Consider the following 22,228-nt stretch of genomic DNA (forward strand, 5'->3'; position numbering starts at 1 on the left):
AGTTTATGTGCTAATTACTTGCAAATCGTGTTCTCCCAGTCTTGACCTGAGTATGTAGAGCTGTAACAGTCAGTCAATAATAGATCACTATATCGAAATAAAATCAATCGCTTACTATTTTAATAATAATGTATTTTAGTAATTTTTCAAGTAAAAATGTGAAACATCTGCTGTTTCTGGCCTCTTGAATGAAGGGATTTGCTTCGGTGAGAGTAAATGAAGAGTATTTTCGTTTTCTACAACGAAGCAATCTGAAGATGGGAGATCGTGTGATGCTGCGTTAACATGAAGTTGTGTTTGCTTTGAGCATAACAAATGTAAATCAGATGTACATGTGTCATTGCGCAGTGCACAGACTGATTTCACCTGAGCGTGTCATCATATGAATGACTGAATGCCTCCTCAGCGTTTACATGTGTGCACAAAGGCAGGTGGTTGAAACAAATCCCCGTTACAATGGACGCGCTCATTGGTTCCTGCAGCTCGGCCTGACGCGCTCCAGCGGAGGGAGTTCCTGTCTGCCCCGTGTTGTGACATCCAAAACTAATCTGGCGCAAGTTCCAGTTTTCATCTTGACATTTTGTCCGTCGCTCTCCGCCACGTGTGAAGCTATGTGACCACCATGTTTGGTTTCCACGGCGGGATTCATCATCGTGTGAGAGGAGACCCCGACCTTGTACCGAAATGGCAAACCATGAGCGAAACAAAAAGATCTTACTGGAACTGGTGAAGCAGCCGCACAACAGTCGGTGCGCGGACTGTGGTGCCGCCGGTAAGAGACGTGTCTGTTACTGCCCTTTGAATGTTATACTGCTTTTACAAGAACTATTACTCTTGGTTTATTTAGATTTTACTAGAACCCCGTTTTTGTTGTTGTTGTTTTTTTTTTTATTAGGATAAGAATTTAAGAGTTTTTATTATTTTAAAAGCTGATGCGTCTCATATCATCTGCTTCACCACTGTTGTGTGTTTACTTTGTCACTGCAGACGGGGCGTGAAATGTTTCATTGAAGATTTGGTTTGCTTTGCCTTTATTTAATAGGCTTTCGGAATGTGCACTCATTTAGAGCATGCCATCAATCTATGTGAATCAACTCCCAAAAGAGTGTTTTGTTGCCTCAGAAGGTTTTAAAGAAAGTCCCTGTGTCAAAAAGTAGTTTTATGATAATACTCTGGCTAAATATATATATTAAACTTTTTTATTTGGATTAAAGACACACAGAATCTTTTTTATAATGATCTATTTGTTCTGAAAGTAATCTGTTATAGATTTGATTAAGTAACAGTGATTAAAAGGTCAACAGAATTGAAGCCTTAATTCATTTGAGTAACATTTAAGAAAAACACATCTACTGGATCCGTTCGCAGAAACGAACAGAAAACTCAAATTGTCAAACTTTACTTAGCAGTTCTTTGCATTGACGGGGCTACAGTCGTGTTGAATGCTGTTTTATTTTGCGTTCAAACTCTTGAATTTACTTTTAGATTTAAAGAGGACTAGTGGATAGAAAAGCAGATACAAAAGATGAACATTTATAATTTAACAATCCCACTTCTTCTGCACACCTCAGATCCAGACTGGGCATCCTACAAGCTGGGTGTGTTTGTGTGTCTGACCTGCTCTGGCATCCATCGCAGCCTGTCCAGCCGGGTCAAATCCATCAAGCTGGACTACTGGGAGGATGAGCTGGTGGAGGTATGGACTGCTTTGTCATGTTACTATTGCTGTGGTGATTTTTGCTTGGTCAGTTCATCCTTTCATTTGAAGGTGTCCATGTGTAACCTTTATGTGTCCTGTTTTGGGGTCCTGGAAGTTCATGAAAGCCAACGGCAATACCAGTGCCCAAGCTCTGTATGAGAAGGCTGTTCCACCGTACTACTATCAGCCACAGGAAAATGACTGTATGTGAGTATTTTTTCCAGGATATTCATGTTCTTCTGACCTGGTGACTGGCTCATGTCTTCATAACGGAATATTTGTGTCCCACAATCACAGACTGCTGACGGGGCATTGCCACAAAAATAGAGAGAAGTGCAACCAGTGACTGTAGAAGTGAAATATAGATGGATTTCTGCTGCTAGATCTAAGCTTAATGAGTCGCGCTCTTGTGTCTGGTAGTTTCTGTCGAACTGTACATGTTTTGCTCCTCATCTGCAGCGTCTTAAGAGAGCAGTGGATTCGGGCTAAATATGAAAGGATGGAATTCACGGGAGAAACCAAGTATCCACCACTTTCATACACAACAGGTTTGCAGACACATTTGTCTACTACAGAACACACAGCTGTTGCTATTAAGCTAATATGAACCTGCAGTTCCTCATTCTCATGCAGAACTGTGTAAGAAAAACCAGTTCTTCGCACCAGGAAATGAAAACTGACTTGACTGTCACCCTTTTGAAAATGCTTTGATACAAGTACATTTGCATTTTGGGTTAAACCTGTGTGTGTTCAAGCACCTGTGACTCAGCGGATGTCTTGTATTGAATCCAGGTTTCTATGAAGGCATGCTGTGGAAGAAAGGGAAAGAGAACACACAGTTTCTGAAGAGGAAGTTTGTGCTGTCGGAGAGGGAATTCACCCTGACTTACTATAACAAGGAAAATGTGAGTTCCCGGCAACTCTGTGACACATTTTGAACACACTGTGCGACATAAAAGAACAATTACTTAAAAAAACAAAACAAAACAATTTACGATGTGGTGTTATGATGATATTTCTTATGTGGCCATTGTGTGTATTACTTGATTTGAACCAGACTAATTACTTTGATTCAAATCATTTACTTACAGCGGTTTTAACTATGTTTTATTTTTTGGTTAAAGCTCTCTTGAATAATTTATGGCAATTTACATTAATCGATTTTCATTAGCTGTATATGAGCGGATAGTAACATGATTTAAAAAATGAGACCTTCCCTGTCTCTCTGTTGCTTAAATAAGCTTGTGGACTGTGGATTTCTCTGTGAAGGGCTTGGGTCAGATTTTCCACGACAATTCAAAGGATGCAACTTTGTGCACACTTTCTAGTGTCTCTCCCCGCTCTACTAACAAAGAGGAACAGTGGTTAACATTAGTTAGAGTCGACAAACATAAACTAAAGACCGACTTCACCACCACCACAGTTGTGATGCTTGTATGCTAATTTTAGCAAGTGCAATGTTTTCAATGTTCCCCATCTTAGTTTAGCTTGCTTGTTTGCAAATGCATGACTTTCGGCTCTAAAAAGTAGAGTTGAGGTTGATGGAATGTGTGTAGTTTTGCAAGTCTTTGGTCAGAAACTGACGCACTGCACCATGAATGTTTTTCTACATTTCATGGCAATCCATAATAGCATGGCTAAAAATGAGTGTACAAGCGTTAGAATGCTAAATAAATCCAGTGTCTGTATCCTTTGTACCAACTCTGAAGTGCGTATCTATACACTGTATTTGTGTTCTAGGAGTCCAAAGGCCCCAAAGCTGTGATCTCCATCAAGGACTTAAACGCCACCTTTCAACCAGAGAAGATTGGTCATCCAAACGGGCTGCAGATCACCTACCAAGATGACAGTCACACCAGGAACCTCTATGTCTATCACGAGAGTCCTGAGGTGCGACTACGTGATCATTCCAAGTGTGAATAACAGTGACCAGCAGGTGTTTTACTGATTGTTATCCAGTAGCTTTAGCACTGTGGAGAAGCTCAGGGTCTCTTCTTCTACTCTAGGAAATTGTCACGTGGTACAACGCCATCCGTGCTGCTCGTTATGCATACCTGAAGACGGCATACCCGACTGGCAGCGATGAAGAAGTAGGCATCACGCCTTCTTTGCACCAAATGGGCTGACAAAATGTTTGGTCATAGTAACCTTTCAGTAACTCCAAGATGTGGATGCAGTTTTAAAAAAACCACCCTGAATACTGGTTAATTCACAGCTGATGCAGTGAGCTGTCATGTTCAGAGAGTAGAAACGTTTTTAATTTTTAATTTTATTTTTATGTGTTAACACATGTACCTTTGTCTCTTTGCCAGCTGATACCAAAGATAACAAGAAACTACCTCAAAGAGGGGTACATGGAAAAGACAGGGCCATTGGTAAGTGATTAAAGAACATAACAGGAAACGTATAGTAGGTGGAGGGATTTATTTGTATATTTTTATTTTTGTCAGCACTCAACTACTTCTTCTTCTGCTGTCCTCACCGGTGGAGTTATAGTTGTTGGTGACAGTAGAAGTACATTTGAGAGTTTCTGTTCCCCTTGCATACACAAACCCACATATTCAAAGGCACTTAAGGACACTTTTGTAAAAAGTTATCTGTGTGGTAGAAGGAGTTGTTGAATTGCTCAAAATATACTGCAGTTGTGAATGTAAAGTGGTAAGATTATTATTATTGCATTTATTGAATCTGTTTTTAACAGCAAAAGGAGCCATTCAAAAAGAGGTGGTTTATTTTGGATTCTCAAAATAGGAAGTTGTTTTACTTCAAAGGCCAGTTGGTGAGAACAAAACCTCTTCTCCTTCTTAACCCAATGATGTGCACTGCTGTAGTGATTATAAACACAACCTCTATTATGTTTGATATGGATGAGTTTTCTTTATTGTATGTATGAAGGACGCAGAGGAGTTGGGGGTAATTTTCATCGGCACAGAGAGCAAAGGCTACTCTGTTAAGGAGTATGTCCCAAAGCATGCTCGGGGAAACAAATGGAAGTGCGGTGTCATGGTGGGGACACCCGAGCGGCAGTTTGTCTTCATGTGCGAGCAGGAGAGGGAACAGAAAGAGTGGTTGGACGCCCTCAAACAAGTCCTGTACAGGCCCATGGCGCCACAGGATTATACTGGTAAGCAAGGCCGGCAGTAATGAAAACATGTACATGTGCAGTGCAAATATGTATGTGCTTTCTAATATCCACATGAGTTTGAGAGGGTGTATTTACCTTGGAAATTATAATAATCTAATTTTCTACATTATATCCCTTTGACAATATCAGACTGCCACCTTTAGGGACACAAATATTTTTCTGGACAGTAATCTATTATCTTTATATAATTGGTATGGAATTAATTAGTTGGTCAGATCTTCATCAATCAACCATCCAAATTCATGCCAATCAATCCAGTAGTTTTTTCAGGATCTCACTTAAAAACAATAATGTTAACCCCGTGAAGGAAATGACAGTGTTACACAGAAGTCAGTAGGATTCATCCCCTGAGGACCATGAATGTCTGTACAGAATATACAGTACATACAATACACAATTGTTTTCATCTGTGTGACCCCACTGTACCCTTGTTTCTTATTTCAGTTGAAGCCAGTATGAAGTATAAAAGATAAACTACAGAGAGGTGTGTGAACAGGATGATGACTGCAGCGTTTGAAAGCACAGGTGTTGGCGCTGCTGCTGAATTGTTCACCGTGATGCTCCAAGTACTGACTCTCCTCATTGATCCATGATTCTGACTATGCTGTCTGCCACAGTGTGTATTAAAGACTATTCACTTCCATAAACTGATGCAGGATCTGATGCTCGATATCAGACTACAGACTGTATGTGTCTTTATGTAAAATCCCTTTTTATGCCCCAACATTCACCCCTGGCCCCTGATCCACACAACGCAGGTTTCAATCACTGCATATTATCATGCTGTTTTTGTGATGTTTCTCAGGTTTTAATATTCAAACATTTTTAATGAAGAAGTTTATGAATTTTCATTTGGTAGTGGACGTGTTTCATGACACTATTGCCCCCCCTCCCAATGAAAATAAAAGATTTTTTAAAAAACAAGGTGTGTTTTATCTCATGGATTTCTTGTGAGGTTCACTTAAATTTGTAGGGTACTTTAATTGAATCCCAACTCCTATTACAGTTGTGACAACATGGGTTTCCATTCGCATTCAGACAACATTTGTAAATTTAATTTTAACATATGACTTTGGCTACATTCCTGAAATTTAACCCAACCAAATACTGAATATTGTTTTCTAATTTTTATCTAAAATAATATGTTCATAAGCTATTATGATCAGTTCAGTTTAGGGCATGCCGGCTCCCCCCCTTTAATTTTGGTTATTAAATATCTAATTGAATTGAAAAAAAAAAAACTATAAACATGTGACAAAAACAAACTACATTTTAAAATTAAAGCCTAAGAGGACACCAAAATTAGTATTGCCATTATTCTACTGTAAAGCTTTTGTGATAAAACACACAGTTTAATGTTAAATTTGAACACTAAGAAGTTTGATCATTTACAAAGTTAGTCATGAAATAAATGCAGTTCCACTCTTTAAAGCCAGAGAGCGGCATAACGCGTTTCATTTGAAGTTTGTCCTGTGCGACTCCCCGTAGTTGCCGGGTAGTGGAGGTCGGGCATGCCCATGAAACATCCAATGCGAAATGCTATGAAGGCGCCGAAAAGACTGCGATTAACCTGAAATTGCAGAGAAATGTGCCACCAACTGCTTTTCATATCGCCTTCCTGCTGAGCTGATAAGTCGCAAGTTGAGAAGGAGCGCGTAGAAAACACGAAGGAGCACAGAAAACTGTCCGTCCGTTTTGCCCTACAAAGGCGCCGAGAGTTTGACAGCGGCAGGACTCCAGTGCGCAGGCCTGACGTTAGGTAAACTGCTGGAGGGGACGGTTCATCCAGAGGACTACATGAAACAATAAAGACAGTCCTTTCTGAAGAGGGAAGCAAGCTAAAACATGAGGAAGGACGTGAGGATACTACTTGTAGGGGAACGTAAGTAGCTTCTTTAATCCCTAAGCGGCTGAATGCTTCATTAGCTAAAATGCTACTGAGTGAGCTAGATGCTACGGCTAGCAGTTGCATTCATTTAATCTTAACAATACACCAAGCAGTGATTACATGAGCAGTGAGGGGCTGGTTGGTTTATTTCACAGCGTGTACAGATCTTACACAGTGACTGTATGTTATTCCATCGTATGAGTACAATAAATATCTATGTCCTATGTGTCTTCCATCAATTAGGTATCACATGGTGCATGATGGCTGTCTCACGAGTATTTCCATGTCCTGTCCTGTCTTGATACTCAACCCTCTCCTTCTCATAACCAGACTAAATATGTGCTTTTAATAATATAGCACAATAATTCCCCCTGGTGTAAATAGCTAAATGGTTACCTAAAAAGCTAAATATGACACGCACTACGAGGGTGGTTTTTATCGCAGTCTTGTTGAATTGGACTTTTTTCATTCTGTATTTTTGTATGAGGTTGTACTGGAATACCAGATATAAACATAACGACTCAGCAGTAATCAACAGAAACAATAGATGAGGGAGAAAAGATCATTGAATAAAAGTATAAGGATCAATAGAAGGGGAGCAGAAACAAATTACTGATTGATATCAGTGAATCTCTTTGGTCTTAAAAACCATCAGGGGTCTGGAAGCATAAAATATTTGACATTTTTGATTGACAATTAACTTGTGATAGTCTCATTATGTCAAGATAGTTGCTTATGAATTAACCATTGGTGAATAATGTTTCAGTCCTAATTGGCACACAGACGGACTGTTGCATATATTGAGCAGAGTTATGGGTAAATAGTTTGTGAATACAACATGTTGACCTTTTCCATGATGCTGGTGTGAGGGCGGAATTAAGTCAAAAAGGCAACAGATCCCATCCTACCAGAACTGTTTCACCTGGTCTAGTGTACGTGTTCTCTCCAAAGCATGTGTGTTGTTGGTACTATTTATATTTCAGTTGTGGCTATGCAGGATGGCCTACATTTCCACAGTTGGCAAGGTGCTACTCAGTGCAGCCAAAATGCTACGTGCCAACTTCAGTGTTGTGAGGTTCAGTAGTTCAGTGGGGTTATGAAGATCGACTGTCAAGACACTGAGTGGAAAGAGGCGACCACAAATAATCTGTTATTCAAACCAAAAGCTCCCACAGACCAAGAAGACGTCTTCAAATTGCAGGTTCTCTCTGACCAACAGCCTGAGACCCAAAATATGTAATAATTTAAAAAGTCATACAATGCAGACAAAAGCAGCAACTAACATTTTTATCAGGTGGAATGTCTGTTTATGATGCAGTTCGGAGTGATAAATGACGTAATTTATTGACTGACGAAACAATTACTCTTGAGTTGATAGATCAATTGAATAATGAGCTCATCGTCTCAACCTTACAGCAAACAATCCGTCAGTACAAAAGGCCTTGCAAATTTAAACTGTTTTGCTAACGGATTTTGTTGTACTCTGGTTGTGCTCTTTTTGTCTCTAGCATTTGTACTATTGTAGACAGAAGCTCCCTCTTTCTAATTTGAGAGGGATTCTGGACAATTATTAATGTGTATTTACTTCAGAAATTCTTATTTAGTTGTATATTTAAATGTAGTGGCCAGTTAATATTGCTGTGTAACTGTTGGGTATCCACTCAAACAGCACGATATTAATTTTGAGTTATGCATTTTCCAATGCAAGAAAGAAAACCCAGTAGTCAAACTGTAGGTATACCTATTATGATATGTTACACATTACATCTATTTAACACAAGCATCATTTCAGAACATGTTTTTCCACCGTGTGTTTCAGCTTTGCTCTGTGCTGGAATGTAGTGATTGCTCCTGTGAGGTCTGATGTGCTTGGCTGCTGTTCATAACCCTCTTTAGCTGCTGTTATCTGCGCTCTGTCACTTCATACATTTTTCAGACCCCTCAGTATAAAATGGTAGAGAGGTTATGTGTTAATGACCCATTGTCAGTAAAAGTGGCGTGTATTGACAGCTTGTATTAAAAAAAAAATGTTTTATCATTTGCCCATACAGCCAAGGTGGGGAAGACATCACTGATAATGTCTCTGGTCAGTGAGGAGTTTCCTGATGAGGTACGTATTGACAGGCAATCAGATGATACATATAGTAGAAATTATACTGGAAGGTGTTTACAGTTGATCATATCCATTCAGGTTGAAGTATTGTTTGGATAGGTCTGAATCATGAGGGTTAAAAGCTGAAATACAAGACATTTTTTACATTTATTAAAGGCATCCTTGTTCCCAGACATTTGGATCAGTGTCCCCTGTCTTCTAGGTTCCTCTGCGAGCTGAAGAGATCACCATCCCAGCTGATGTCACCCCGGAGAGGGTGCCCACACATATTGTGGATTACTCAGGTAATCCTTCCATCATGATAATAGAAATCGGTTGATTTGGTATCAGCAAAGCTTGATGACATTTAAAGCACTGTATTGATGTCCCTTTTTGCCAATTTTAGAAGCTGAACAGTCAGATGAGCAGCTGTACCAAGAAATATCAAAGGTTGGCTTGACCCCTCTGTTCTTGTAATGTCTGCACCCTATAGATATCTTCTGTACATCACAATTAATTAGGTGCTTATTTTCCCCATTACAGGCAAATGTTATCTGCATAGTCTACTCAGTCAACAACAAGAAGTCCATTGAAAAGGTGAGTGTGATCTAAATCTGTGTTGAGCTTAGTTAATCAATCCACAGGGTCAGTATGTCAGGAATTTGATATGCTTATCATCCTAATCTGCAAATATTAATTTGTGTTTGCAATGAATGTTTGCCCGGGTATAGTGTTTGATGTTGTGCTTTACTCCCCTAGGTGACAAGCCACTGGATCCCCCTCATAACTGACAGGACGGACAAGGACAGCAGGTGTGATCATGTCACTTTAATAGAACTGTGTTTGTGTATATGTGTCTTTCTTTCCTGTGGGGGCCAGGCTGATGGTGCTGCATCTGAAAGTTAATTAAGCCCTTTTGGTTTATTGTGTAAAGCAAATTTTGCTTGCGCAAATCACTCGGCCTTGTAGACACCATCAAATGTCTTGTTTGTCCAACACTTTAAAACCAAAATATAGTCGCACAATGATGTAAGAAGGGGAATTTCTTCTTTTTCAAATTTCCTAACCCTCTTAATTAAAGGTTAATTCAGTGACTATAAACCAACTAATTGATCAGTCACCCAGTTGTTGGAGCTTTATAGTGTAGTAATGAAAGGCTTTATTACAGGGTACCATTGATCCTTGTGGGTAACAAGTCGGACCTAGTAGAACACAGCAGCATGGAGACCATCTTGCCAATCATGAATCAATACCAGGATATTGAGACTTGTGTAGAGGTAAGTGATCAATACGCTCTCTCACCCACAAACACACACCGAGCACATATAAGACCTCTGGAGCCATTGTGGGAAATGTCGAAGTAAACATTGATGAAGCACTTGAGAGCGATGAACTGGCAAATAAAATATGAAATCCAATACTAGCAGGGACTTTATAGAGTGAGGCCGGTTGTCTGCAGGACAGATTGGCCCCACCTGCTGTTTGGCTGCTGTCCAGCTGCAGACTCCACTTGCACTCTGACTGAGGCATTAATAGATTTACATTACTGAATTGCGCGCTCCAAAGCCAAGGCCTTCTGACTGATGGACTGAGAGTGTGTTGATAGGTTTGTAGGAAGTTGGCCTCTGTCTGCATTAGTGTTGAATTCAAATTTCCCTCTGTCGCATGAGACGGCTTAGTCATGGCCTCATCAGGTGGATTAGTTACAAGGTTAAAATAGGGTGATGAGGAAGACGTGAGAGAAGTCACATACCGTGTGGATGCAGTTGGAGTGTGGTCACACAGCTGGTGGGAGTTGAACTCTGTATGAAAGTCATGTGAGCCAATATTTCACCGCTGACTTAGACAAGGTGCAGGATTGTTGTATGTCCTGCTGTACCAAGGTACATAGTAAGTAGGTACATAGTGTCAGTAGTAAAATAAGTAGTGTTTCTCTAATAAAAAGTAGCAGAACCACAATTTAAAGATATTCAGAGAACCGTGAAAGTCCTGCACTCATGATCATACTTAATTAACTACTGGTATGAACAAAGTAGCATAAATATGATATGTGAGTTAAGTTCAAGTAACTCAGTGTTATGCGAAAGTACTTGGCATGAGAAAATGTTCTTAGTTACTTTCTGCCAGTGTTCTTTATTTACTGTTTTGATCATTGACCCTGTATTGACACTGTTAAATTGTCTATTCACATAACTTCATTAAGTTTTTTGGGGAAATGTTGAAGTAAATGTAATGGAATATGCTCCAGGGTTGCTCTTGCTCAGGGCGTTCACAGACATGTCCCCCTTTTTTCCTCAGTGTTCTGCCAAAAACCTGAAGAACATTTCTGAGCTCTTCTACTACGCCCAGAAGGCTGTTCTCCACCCGACAGGACCCCTGTACTGCCCAGAGGAGAAGGAGGTGAGTGTGTTACTGTAGCTGCAGATACAGCAGATGTGTAGACGTGTGTAAATAATAACTTCAGTGGAGACTGCATTCCATTTTGGTGTGCAGTTGTCCGGGTCCTGGTATTGAGTATGTTGACTCACCTGCTTTGCTTACTGCAACACAGAGCAATCATTGTTAACAGTTACACTTGTTGGATAGTTTGCTCTGATCTCATATACTGCTGAATACAGTTTCTTTATTAACATGATTAAAAAATGTAGTGTACCTGGTATCTGTTACATTCATTCTAACATGGCAGGATGCCAGTTAAGTATTTAGTGACAGTCTCATGAGAATGACATGGAGTTAGTTCTTGAAATGTGTCGAGGCTATCACCCTCTAAACATGAAGTGGGTGCATGTGTGTAAATGAAAATGCCGATTACTAAAGGGGAGAGATTGAAGGCTAGAGGTGGTTTGTTTGAGAAAGTGTTCAGCAGAAATGTATTCAAGAGAGAAAAAAGTTGGATCCCTGAAGTTAGCTGCCACAATGAGTACTTTTTCTGAAATGTTCTGTACACGTTCAAGTACATTTAACTGCCTAGTTATTACGATTTCTTCTGTATTGCAGTTGAAGCCCTCCTGCATTAAGGCTCTAACTAGAATCTTTAAAGTGTCTGACCTGGACAACGACGGCATCCTTAATGACAATGAGCTCAACTTCTTCCAGGTAATGTTTTCCACATTATAGTGTCACTGTCAGCGTAATGTTCATGGCTATGCAAGAGTTCAAAATGTGGAAGTTTTCCTCTCTACCACAAATTGGGGAAACTGATCAGTGTCAGGCTTCACTGAGCTGTGTAGTGTGATATGAGGTGAAAACTGCTCGACTGGTTTAGGGTGGCAGGTTTAAACATGAACCAAACTGCTTTCTTAATGTACACACCACTTTATGTGTTTGTGTATGTCTACAGAGGACGTGTTTCAATACACCACTGGCACCTCAGGCCTTAGAGGATGTAAAGAATGTTGTCCGGAGGAACATGAATGATGGAGTCAAGGACAATGGACTCACACTCAAAGGTCAGACACTTACCTGTTTTCTTGTTTTCATATTCTTCCTCCTCCTCTTTCCTGCCTCCTCGTGTCTCTTCAACAGTCCCTCTCTTGTGCTTGTCTTTATCGTTACAGGCTTTCTGTTCTTGCACACCCTCTTCATACAGCGAGGTCGACACGAGACCACCTGGACTGTGCTCCGGAGGTTTGGTTATGACGATGACCTGGAGCTCACACAGGAATACCTGTTTCCTTTGTAAGTGCAGAATTAAAGGTTATTTGTGGAGTTGTTTTCTTTGTATTGAAGTTGCTGTGGAGACGAGATTTTGTCCTGTTTCATGATAAAAGTGCTGACCAGTTGTCATGTGTTGTTGAAGCATTTGAAACTAAAACATTCAATTTCAGCTCTCTTTTAGCCTTCACTGGATATACACAAAACTGCTATAATGCCATGTTTTGTTTTCTGTTTATGCTGGAAAAATGTTGAGGCCTTCCACTGATAACTATGTACTATCAAACAGTTTGCACTTTTCTTGACTAATGCCCTTCAGTTGACACTCCAGAGCTTTCTGTTAAATTATTGTTTCTCTCTGTCCCTGTATCGCAGGATAAAGATCCCCCCAGACTGTACCACAGAGCTTAACCACAATGCTTACCTCTTCCTCCAGAGTGTCTTTGACAAACATGACAAAGTGAGTGGTTAGAAATGTTGAAGATTTAGAAAGTGCTTTTTTTAAAAAAGAATATTATTTATAATAATAACTTTAGATGTTTTAAGGATGACCACTTTTGTGCTCATTTATTCAAAAAATCTTGACATAAATATCTGTGTCAATGTATATTCACTTGTCACATTCCAGGACAGAGATTGTGCGCTGTCGCCAGACGAGGTGAAGGACTTGTTCAAAGTCTTTCCCTACATGCCCTGGGGTCCAGATGTCAACAACACGGTTTGCACTAACGACCAGGGATGGATCACATACCAGGGATACCTCTCCCAGTGGACGTGAGTATGGAACTGTCTATTAATATACTGGTACACACAGAGACACACTCAGTGCTATTTTAGTTTTACATCGCCTGAATAAGTTCACATACCGTAGAACCTGATTCATTACGTTAAAAAAACACATCATTTTACAAAATCATGCTTGTATCAATCTGGTATGCTCCTGACTTTTGTGTTTTCTGTGGTAGGTTAACAACATATCTAGATGTGCAGCGTAGTTTGGAGTACTTGGGTTACCTAGGCTACTCTATCATCTATGAACAGGAGTCCCAAGCAGCTGCCATAACAGGTAAGAGAAAATCATTTAATTAATGAACAGCCCTGTATGCAGATTAACAAAAACAAATAAAAATTAGTAATAAACACATTTCTGTTCAGAATTCAAGCACTATACTGATCAATACCTGTATTATTTGCTGTTTAAAGGTTTCATACTAATGAAATGCATGAATTTTACTGCATCTTGCCATTTTTCATATATGCACAGTATGTATTTAAAATTATGCATTCCCTATTCTTTCAGTGACACGTAACAAGCGCATTGATCTGCAGAAGAAACAGACCCAGCGCAGTGTCTTCCGCTGCAACGTCCTGGGGGCTCGGGGCAGTGGGAAGAGTGGCTTCCTCCAAGCTTTCCTGGGCAGGAATCTGCAGGTCAGTGTAGATGATGGCTGCAACCCCCATTAAACTTCACTTTACGTTCATGAGGGCAATGTTTAACATTCATATCATATATCAAGAGAACTTTTAAATCTGTCTAACAACCGAAATCTGAAATCAGTTAATTATTAGCTGCTTTTGTTTGGAATGTACAAATGATGCAGCCAAACACCAAACTTTCTTTCCAGAAATCATGACCCAGTTACTCAAGATAATCAATAGACCTATTACAAGCAGTTTCATGACAAAACTATTTTCTTTCCACAGAATTGCACTTGGCAACTATATCGATAGGCAGAAGAAAACATGCATCTACTCATGGATGAGAGCCTTGGTCTCACCACATGCATACTGTGTAGATTGATGATGACTTTCTTGGCTGAAGTCTAACATTAACTAGCCTGAGTTGTCCATTGTCCATGAGTTGGATGCTTGCTTTCTTCACCTGATGCACCTTGCATAACTTATTAAAACAAACAACATGCCCTAGATTACATGTGAGAGTCGACAAACTGTTAATACGAGAACTTTGTTAAACTGTGTGTGATTTAGACAGCTTCCAGAGTTGGATGAAAAGTGAAACAAGCCAGTTTATAAACAGACCTTTTTTATTATCCACCACAGCAACAGAGGCGAATTAGAGAAGACCACAAGTCCTTGTATGCCATCAGCACGACCTATGTTTATGGTCAGGAGAAGTACCTGCTGGTAAGAACCATTTACTCCTCATCTGCTTTTTGGATTACTGTTACATAATCTGGGTGTATTACAATTTACTGTGTATCAGCATTAGTACTCTGCAAAACATTAATCCCTCCATCTGCACACTCTGTCTCTCTCTCCCGCTTTCTGTTATGTCTGTTCAACACAAGCTCCATGAGGTGATGCCAGATTTTGACTTCCTGTCAGAGGCAGACCTAGCCTGTGATGTGGTTTGCCTGGTGTATGACATTAACAATCCTCGCACTTTTGAATACTGTGCCAAAGTGTACAAGGTATGTTTCAGTAGATGTGGAAGAAAAATGCTCTTCAGGTGCACTGAGGCTTGTCAAACTGCTAACACTGATTGTTTCTTGCTTGGCAGCAATATTTCATAGACAGCAAGACACCATGCGTGGTGATTGCAGCCAAGTCGGACCTGCATGAAGTACGGCAGCATTACAGTCTATCACCGCAGGACTTCTGCCGTAAGCACAAGCTCCACCCACCCCAGCCCTTCACGTGCAACACGACCGACGCACTTAGCAAAGACATCTACACTAGACTCACCACCATGGCCATGTATCCGTGAGTATCAAGCCTCTTTGTGGTCTTATCTAGTTAACCCTTTACACCTCTGGGAGTCTTGCAAACGTAGCTACCTTACCCACCTGTCCATACCTATCAATTTTTACCTCTCCTGGATGTATGTATCAGACAGTGATATTTTGCAATTAGTATTCAAATGTAACAGCATGGTTAAATAATTTAAATCCACCAGCTATATACTGTGTCACATGTAAACTTTGGACTCTTCCAGCCACTTTCTGATGCTTGTAAGTCAGCGGTATGTGAGCCTTTAGGTCAATCCTCTGACTTTATAGGGTGTCTTAACTTCTCAGAGCTCTCTCATCAGATTAGATTTCAGAGTAGATTAATTGGCACTCAGTGCGACGTACCCTTAAATCTTATTTTAGCCGGCCAGAAATCCTATTTTCTAAATTCTGAAACCATTTGATCTGCTGCATTCTAGGCATCAGTTGTAAGGCATTGATTTATAGAAATGTGCTTACTGAGAGGTGAGCTGAGTCCAGGGGCTGCCCAGATTTAAGGAGTAAATTAATCTGTTTGAGGGTAAATACTGGCTCAAACAGCGATGACTCAGAAACTAGATGATAATGTCAGCCAAGCACATTTGAAGTATTCCAGGTGAAATGCATTACGTTTAACAGTTTGAATATGTAAAACTATTCATAAAGGTGTCTTAATTCATCCTTTGTATGAAGCTGTCCTATTATTGACCTTTGAGGTTAGAATAATTTGCTAATCAAACTAAAGAATATGGCTGACCAAGCAACTACAAAACGCCCTTCATCCCGTCTGAAAATGTTTTCCATTTAGCTGGGAAAAAACATGTAAAATATAAAAATATCCATTAGCATAAAATGTGCAGTGCAGAGCTGAAATCCTCTGTCTCAGCATCTGTCACTGCTCAACATGTTGGCAACTCACAAATTAAGAATCATGTTTTTCTCTTTTTTTTTTTTTTGTAATTTTGTGCTACTGTACAGACAGTGTCACTGATTGTTAACATGGAAAATGGTTCCAAGTTCCAAGTCTTTGGACAACTCAGTCTTAGATTAATTAATTTAGAAAAAGAATCTCTCTCTTTATTTAAACTGGTCTTTGATCTTTTTTGTTCTTACTGGTGGTTTGTTAATTTATGTCCCTAAACTGATTATATGATTGTTAAAATAAAAAAAATGGTTGCTGAAATGTTTTAAGTGGCAAAACCAAAAGACATTAGACATTTGACAGATTTTGAGAGCTTTTGCATTTTGTTCATGATTTACACCCCACAGATTTTTTGATTGTTTGTGACTGTTCCCATCCTCTCTGTGTGGTTTCCTCCCCTATTTGTCTCCTTATAATTACTCTCCTTTTTTAGACTTGTTCACTTGTCAATACGTTCATTACATTTGTCGTGAGTTGGGGAGGTAAAGGTAACTGGCAACTTAGGTCTTTTAAAATGTTAGTGTTTTAGGTGACGTCAAGGTTTTAACCCTGGCTTTTTTGCCCTCCCCCTCTGTGTCTTGTTTGGTGCCCGTTGTCTTTGTATTGTGGTGCAAACACACATTTTTGTGTCTTTCCGCAGCCATGCCCGTCTCCGCTGTATGTGCACCTGCAACAGGTGCACCTATTGCCTGTGTCAGAACCTCCTCAAGTTGGAGCTGCTGCGCAATATTAAGGCCCAACTCCGCAGGGTCGTTTTCAACAGGTTCATACGTAGAATAAGATCTAGTGTTTTAACATAGACTCCTTCCTCCTGTCTGTTCCTCCCACCCTCGGGTTGGTCCTCCGGTATGGGCAACAGAGAGGCTCCTTTTTCTCCCAAGCTCTCTAACAGTGGTGATGGTGACAGCTCCTTTGCTTTCCTTCAGTGCTCGCCAGTGGTCAGGTTTACTTCACATATCCACTGCAGGGAAAAGGGAATGTTGATGTCATTAAACGTGATATTAGTAATACCTTACACTGCCCAAAATTGTTGTTTAAGTAAATACTATAGTCTCCTTTCGTAATGTTAGATTGTGTGAAAAATAATTAGACACTTGATTGCTCTTGGGGAAATCCCCCTTCTGTTTGCCTCAATGGTTTTGGTCTAATTGGTGTCATGACTCCTTCAAGGAGATTATCTTTTTTAAGCTACATTCAGAGGATATGGTTTTATTCACTCTCTTTGTCACATGCCTAAAACTCATGGGCCATGTTCGGTGTCTTGGTCTCTGCTCCAGCTCCAGCCAGCCTACCAGCTCTCTGTACAGTTTGACACAGCGAAGTGTGACCATGCTCAACCAGCTAACACACAGGCTGCTAGCCAGGCAGGTGACAGTGTGTCTGAAACCGTGTGAAACATGCATGATGTATTTGCTTTTGCAGTGCAAACTTGACTCATAATACTGATTACTATACATAACACAAACATATTGTTAAATTAGAAATACAAGTTGTAAATTGGAAACATTTTCACTTCATCCAGAGGCATGATGCAATTTTCTATTCTTAAAAATTCAAACTATATTAATATTTGTATCTACAGTTTCAAACTAGTATACACCAGATCTTTCTTTTCGTTAGAGGTTTTGTGTTTGCTCCTTCCTGTCCTGCAGTGGATATGCAAACTGTAAATCTTGACTAACAAGCATATCATTTGCATTGATAATGAGAGAAACACAACCACTCTCTTTGGCTTGTGCTTCAAACTGAAAACCTCATTGAAGTCTGCATGTCTGCATGTTTGCTATGTGATTTCTTTTAAATTACATAAAATTATTACAATTCCCCATGTCTATTTATTTCTTGACAGCACCAACTTTCATCAGTTCTCAGAGTGCTTAAGTATCTATGATGTTTTCAGTCTCGATTTGTCTTCATTTCCATGCTTTACTCCGAAGTCTACACCAACAGGAGACTCTTTATTTTGAAAAACACAGTTGTTCCTTTAATCATATGCTTACTGTGCTTCTCCTAAAATAAAAGCTCCTGTGCGTTTAGACTTCATACATTTAACAGGCTGATGTTCAAAATCAAATTGTTCATCTTTGATGTTTAAATTGAGTGTATTGCACTGTACCAATCACCCTGTCATTTCACCCTGTTTTTCCTATCTTGTATTTCCTGTCTTTGTGTTTTTCCTTCCACTCTGTAGGTGTTCATACACAAGTTTTTGGCTGCCCCTCTCCCTCATTCTCTTGCATGTTTTCACCCTCAGCTAAGCTGCTCGCTGCTATGTTGCATGGCTCATGTGTTCTGTCTTGGTAACCAGTGGCGTGCCTTAGCAAAATATTGCCATCTACTGGCAGCTGGGGATATGTTTCTCATCTGTCCATCTGTACAGTAAAGAGAGCTTGGTGTTTTGAATAAGATGTGGGAGGTTTACTGCTCCACAGTGCAGGGTTTTAATGGCTATTTACGGTGTTGGATTTTACAAAAGTGTGTGATTTTTGGCAAATAAGTGATTATTATTTTTGATTTTTTTTTTTTCAGCCTAAAGTGGCATAAAATGCAGGGCTTCTGGTTTGGTGTTCATGTACCCTAGCAGAACTGCATATTGAAGTTCTGCATCGAGTACTAACTTTGCGTTGATGCCTGTTTAATCTCTGGGAGTTGTTGACACTATTAATAGCATGACGCATAATAGACGGCCCTGGCAGTGCAAGGAGCAACACACCACATTGGATGCCCAACGTGTTAAATGAAAAGTGGTGCTGGTTGATTGGGTTGAATTGTGTTGTTTAATTTTACAGTAAATTACTTCTTCAGTCACAAATTACACGCAGAAATAGCTAATTGTGTCAGGCCACTTAAAAAAAAAAAAAGAAAAAAAAATCAGAAATGTGAAGGTCAGTTCAGAGGAATTAAAAATGTAGTCTTATGATATTTACATCCTAAAATGACTCGGCATCTCCAGTCTGGCTGCCATGTGGTGTGTGCAGTATGTATATGTATATGTGATGTGTGTTAGAAGTGTGCGGTGACATTTGAACAGGTATGCAGTCATGGTTGAGCTTGTGCTTTGGGTTTGGGCGGTGATTGGAGTTCCCCTCTTTTCGGACTGGGTAGAGCTGGGTGTTACGGATGAGTTCAGATATCACAATGTTTTTGGTGTAATTATTGATACTTAAACAAACCATTTAATTTAAACTAATGAAATTTCACCTGCCTAAGAATCATTAGTAATGTTTCCAAGAAAGACATTAAAAAACATTTCATGAAAAGCTTTTTCATATATTTGTTTCATATATATATTAAACTTAAATTTATTAGCATGTCGACTGACACAAAACATTTTTACATTTTATAGACCACCATGAAAAATTGATTAATCAACCAGTGTGTCAGTCGCTATTGCAGCCGTAGTCAGTATTATGCTGAAATATTTCCCAGCTCTACCTGCTGAATTGGAGTGTGTTTGTGTGTATGGGCATACCACTGGTAACAGTATGACTGGGTGCGTGTGTTATTTGTGTGGAAGGCTGTTGGGCTGGGTGGAAGCTGTGGGGGGCTGCCTGCTGTCAGAGGAGGATTTCAGCCTGACGCAGCAGGTTTCAGCCATCTCCAACGTGGAGGGGTCCATCTTTATGGAGGCCTCTGCAGAGCAGCTAAATCTCCCAGAAAGGTAAAGATGGGAGCAAGATCCAGAGGGAGAAGGATGTTTTATTTTAATCATGTGGATGGATTGGCAAGTACAAGTTCATCTAACCACTATTCAGCAAGAGGTTGTCGGGTCATTATTTTAACAGATAATGCAATGTTTGTATATATGTCCTGAAATGTCGTAGAGGGACTTATTGGAGTCTTTTACAGGAGGTTCCACGTCTTATCTGGTGAAGATCACTCTCGTGTCTGTGTGTTAAATTGAAGCTACATCAACAGCTCATTAACTTAATTTAGCTCAGTGACTAGAAGCAGGGAGTGAAAAGTGAAAAGGCTAATATTCCAGAAATATCAAACACAACAGGAGGCACTTCGTCTTGAAAAGCACGTGCTTCTTTAATTGTATCCCATCTGTATGTTTATTCAAGTTGTATTTCTTTGAATTTTGAAGCAATTGTTTAGTACGGTATCAATCACCAATTTTCTGATGTGAAAATCATGTCAAACTGTTCCTTTTAAGATTAAAGGCAGCTAAACTTGGTCTGTAAGGAAAAAGATGTTGATGACTCTCTTGATACTACAAGAGTACCAGGATCCTAGTCTGTGTCTTGAAGATCTAGATCAGCTGCTGGATGGATTTAATTTAAAATTATTATTTATTATTATAAAATTATTGTGGCAGGTCTTCTCTTAGTTTTCTTGTTTTAAACACTTTGCCATTTCTTGCATTTCCCTTTTTCATGGCTTGCTTTTATTTCTGTCTGCTTAGTTTCCCAGTATTTGACCAGTTGGATCTGTGTTTGGTTGGGCTTTTGTTAACCCAATTTTAATAATCCATTAGTTTTATGTTTTCTTGTTTCCTGCCTTAACGCAGCTCCTCCTCAAAGTCCAACACCTCTCCTTTTTTTTTCTTTTTGACCCATATGTTTTTATGGTCTGGACCTTTTCCCTGAACCAAAACTAAACCAAATGTCAAGAGAAAGCATGTGTTCCTGTTTCAGGATGGCATCAGACGGCACTGATATTCGTCATTCACGGTCCTAATTTTAGGGAGTTTCCAGGGAGCACATGACTTTTTCTTGTCAGTTGGCAACTCATCCCGCTCTGGTTTTTAACAAAGTGGAAAAGGAAATTGTACATCACTTATCGTGTTAGATGCTGCCCCTGTTTTTTTCCGTGCTACACCCCCTCCCTCACCTGCTCTTTGTCTCTTACTTCCTCTCGCAGGCACATGGCTCAGGCGGACCTGAAAAACTCCACCTTCTGGCTGAGAGCGAGCGTAGGGGCCACAGTGTGTGCTGTGCTGGGCTTCGCCATGTACAGAGCGCTTCTCAAACAGCGATGATGAGACAGCATGAGACTTCCTCCCCCCTGGTCCCAGTATTGACTCTGCCCCTTTCCTACTGCCTGAAAGACTCAAAAAGACTGGCCGAACAATGCCTCAGCATCCAACTCCACCTCATCCCCGTCTCACCACACGAGCAAGAAACAAATGAGCAGAACATAAGTACATTTTGTATGCATTTAAAGAAAAAAAAAATGTAGTCTGGTTTAGTTTTTTTTGTTTATGTTGTGGGGAAAAGGGGCAAGTTACTTTTGAAACATCAGCTGCCCATTGATCAGTTTGTAAACGCTGACGTGATGGGATCCGTTGGTCTAGTCTAGTCCAGGTCAGACACTACTAGTTGCTGGATGTCTCCAGCTGATCCAGTCCTCTGTTGTTTTTTTGTCTCAGGTCAGTATTATTAGTTAGATGGATGGAGACCAGAGAGAGGCAGCCATATACAGAACCACCACAAAGGGACTTGAATCTGTTTATAGTTGTGTATATGCAGTATATTATGTACGTATTCCTCAAGAATTTTAGGATTGGACCCCATAGACAGCATCACAAGCCAGAAGCAACACCTACATGAGGTGCTAGTGCTACATCTAACACTAGCAAGGTCATTCATGTCATGCACTTGTTCATTTTGTGTGTTAATTTATTAACCTGTTTCTTTGTTTTCTTGTCTGTTTTGAGTGCACTGCATGAAACAGATGGAGGGATCTACATTTTCCATGTATTTTTGTATTTAGTATTATCAAAGCTGTCTTCATGGTGTGTCATAACTTTCTGCTTGTTTTTAATTTTCTGGTTTTCAGATAGAGCTTTGTCCCTCATTATATTTTTATGAAGTTAGAGGCACCGTAGAGCAAAAGATTCCGCTATTAACAGCAGCCATTCAGCGCACCTCTCCCACCTTAAAATTATGAAAGTGTTTCTTCTCATTCTTCTTTTTTGCCAGCATTTACAATAAAGTAAAGTAAAACCATCTGGCACAGCTGTTCATGTGTGTTATTGGGTGGAGTGACAGCTAATTTAACATCAACCTGGAAAATAAAATGGTTTTAGATATCTGTAATAAATGAAATTTACACCCACTGGTATCGCCGTGTTTGTGTGTCCTTAATGCTGTA

At 39.9% G+C, this 22,228-nt stretch overlaps 2 protein-coding genes across 6 annotated transcripts; both read left to right on the forward strand.

Annotated features, from left to right (window-relative positions):
• Nucleotides 1-410: 410 nt before the first annotated feature.
• On the forward strand, nt 411-5,768 carry adap2 (ArfGAP with dual PH domains 2). Of its 2 annotated transcripts, XM_037088667.1 has the most exons (11): nt 416-772; nt 1,572-1,696; nt 1,815-1,906; nt 2,159-2,247; nt 2,492-2,604; nt 3,440-3,589; nt 3,706-3,789; nt 4,012-4,074; nt 4,401-4,478; nt 4,595-4,823; nt 5,289-5,768. In XM_037088667.1, the coding sequence occupies exons 1-11, from the start codon at nt 685-687 to the stop codon at nt 5,315-5,317; spliced, it is 1,140 nt and encodes a 379-aa protein (XP_036944562.1). In that variant the 5' UTR covers nt 416-684; the 3' UTR covers nt 5,318-5,768. The 2 variants fall into 2 exon arrangements, with proteins under 2 accessions (XP_036944563.1, XP_036944562.1); XM_037088668.1 differs by lacking the exon at nt 4,401-4,478 and having other exon boundaries at nt 411-772.
• A 539-nt stretch (nt 5,769-6,307) lies between these two features.
• Nucleotides 6,308-22,196, forward strand: rhot1a (ras homolog family member T1a). Of its 4 annotated transcripts, XR_005072912.1 has the most exons (22): nt 6,308-6,726; nt 8,784-8,842; nt 9,048-9,129; nt 9,231-9,274; nt 9,368-9,421; nt 9,584-9,636; nt 9,993-10,101; nt 11,123-11,224; nt 11,822-11,920; nt 12,165-12,273; nt 12,382-12,502; nt 12,854-12,938; nt 13,107-13,252; nt 13,444-13,544; nt 13,779-13,909; nt 14,540-14,623; nt 14,788-14,910; nt 15,000-15,202; nt 16,770-16,892; nt 17,407-17,493; nt 18,321-19,790; nt 20,996-21,132. XR_005072912.1 is itself a non-coding variant. In XM_037089294.1 (20 exons), the coding sequence occupies exons 1-20, from the start codon at nt 6,690-6,692 to the stop codon at nt 21,111-21,113; spliced, it is 1,983 nt and encodes a 660-aa protein (XP_036945189.1). In that variant the 5' UTR covers nt 6,308-6,689; the 3' UTR covers nt 21,114-22,196. The 4 variants fall into 4 exon arrangements, 2 of the variants coding, with proteins under 2 accessions (XP_036945189.1, XP_036945190.1); XR_005072911.1 differs by having other exon boundaries at nt 17,407-19,790; XM_037089294.1 differs by lacking the exons at nt 17,407-17,493; nt 18,321-19,790 and having other exon boundaries at nt 20,996-22,196.
• The last annotated feature ends 32 nt before the right edge of the window (nt 22,197-22,228 follow it).

This window comes from Acanthopagrus latus, chromosome 23 (assembly GCF_904848185.1).
Source record: "Acanthopagrus latus isolate v.2019 chromosome 23, fAcaLat1.1, whole genome shotgun sequence".
NCBI lineage: Eukaryota > Metazoa > Chordata > Actinopteri > Spariformes > Sparidae > Acanthopagrus > Acanthopagrus latus.

Excerpts from the sequence above, each read along its gene's own strand:
- adap2 (XM_037088667.1), top strand. The coding sequence starts at position 685 with ATGGCAAACCATGAGCGAAACAAAAAGATCTTACTGGAACTGGTGAAG. Across the intron at positions 3,590-3,705 it reads TCTATCACGAGAGTCCTGAG|GAAATTGTCACGTGGTACAA; the intron begins GTGCGACTACGT and ends CTTCTACTCTAG. Across the intron at positions 4,479-4,594 it reads TTTACTTCAAAGGCCAGTTG|GACGCAGAGGAGTTGGGGGT; the intron begins GTGAGAACAAAA and ends GTATGTATGAAG.
- rhot1a (XM_037089294.1), top strand. The coding sequence starts at position 6,690 with ATGAGGAAGGACGTGAGGATACTACTTGTAGGGGAAC. Across the intron at positions 15,203-16,769 it reads ACCACCATGGCCATGTATCC|CCATGCCCGTCTCCGCTGTA; the intron begins GTGAGTATCAAG and ends GTCTTTCCGCAG. Across the intron at positions 16,893-20,995 it reads CGCAGGGTCGTTTTCAACAG|GCACATGGCTCAGGCGGACC; the intron begins GTTCATACGTAG and ends TTCCTCTCGCAG.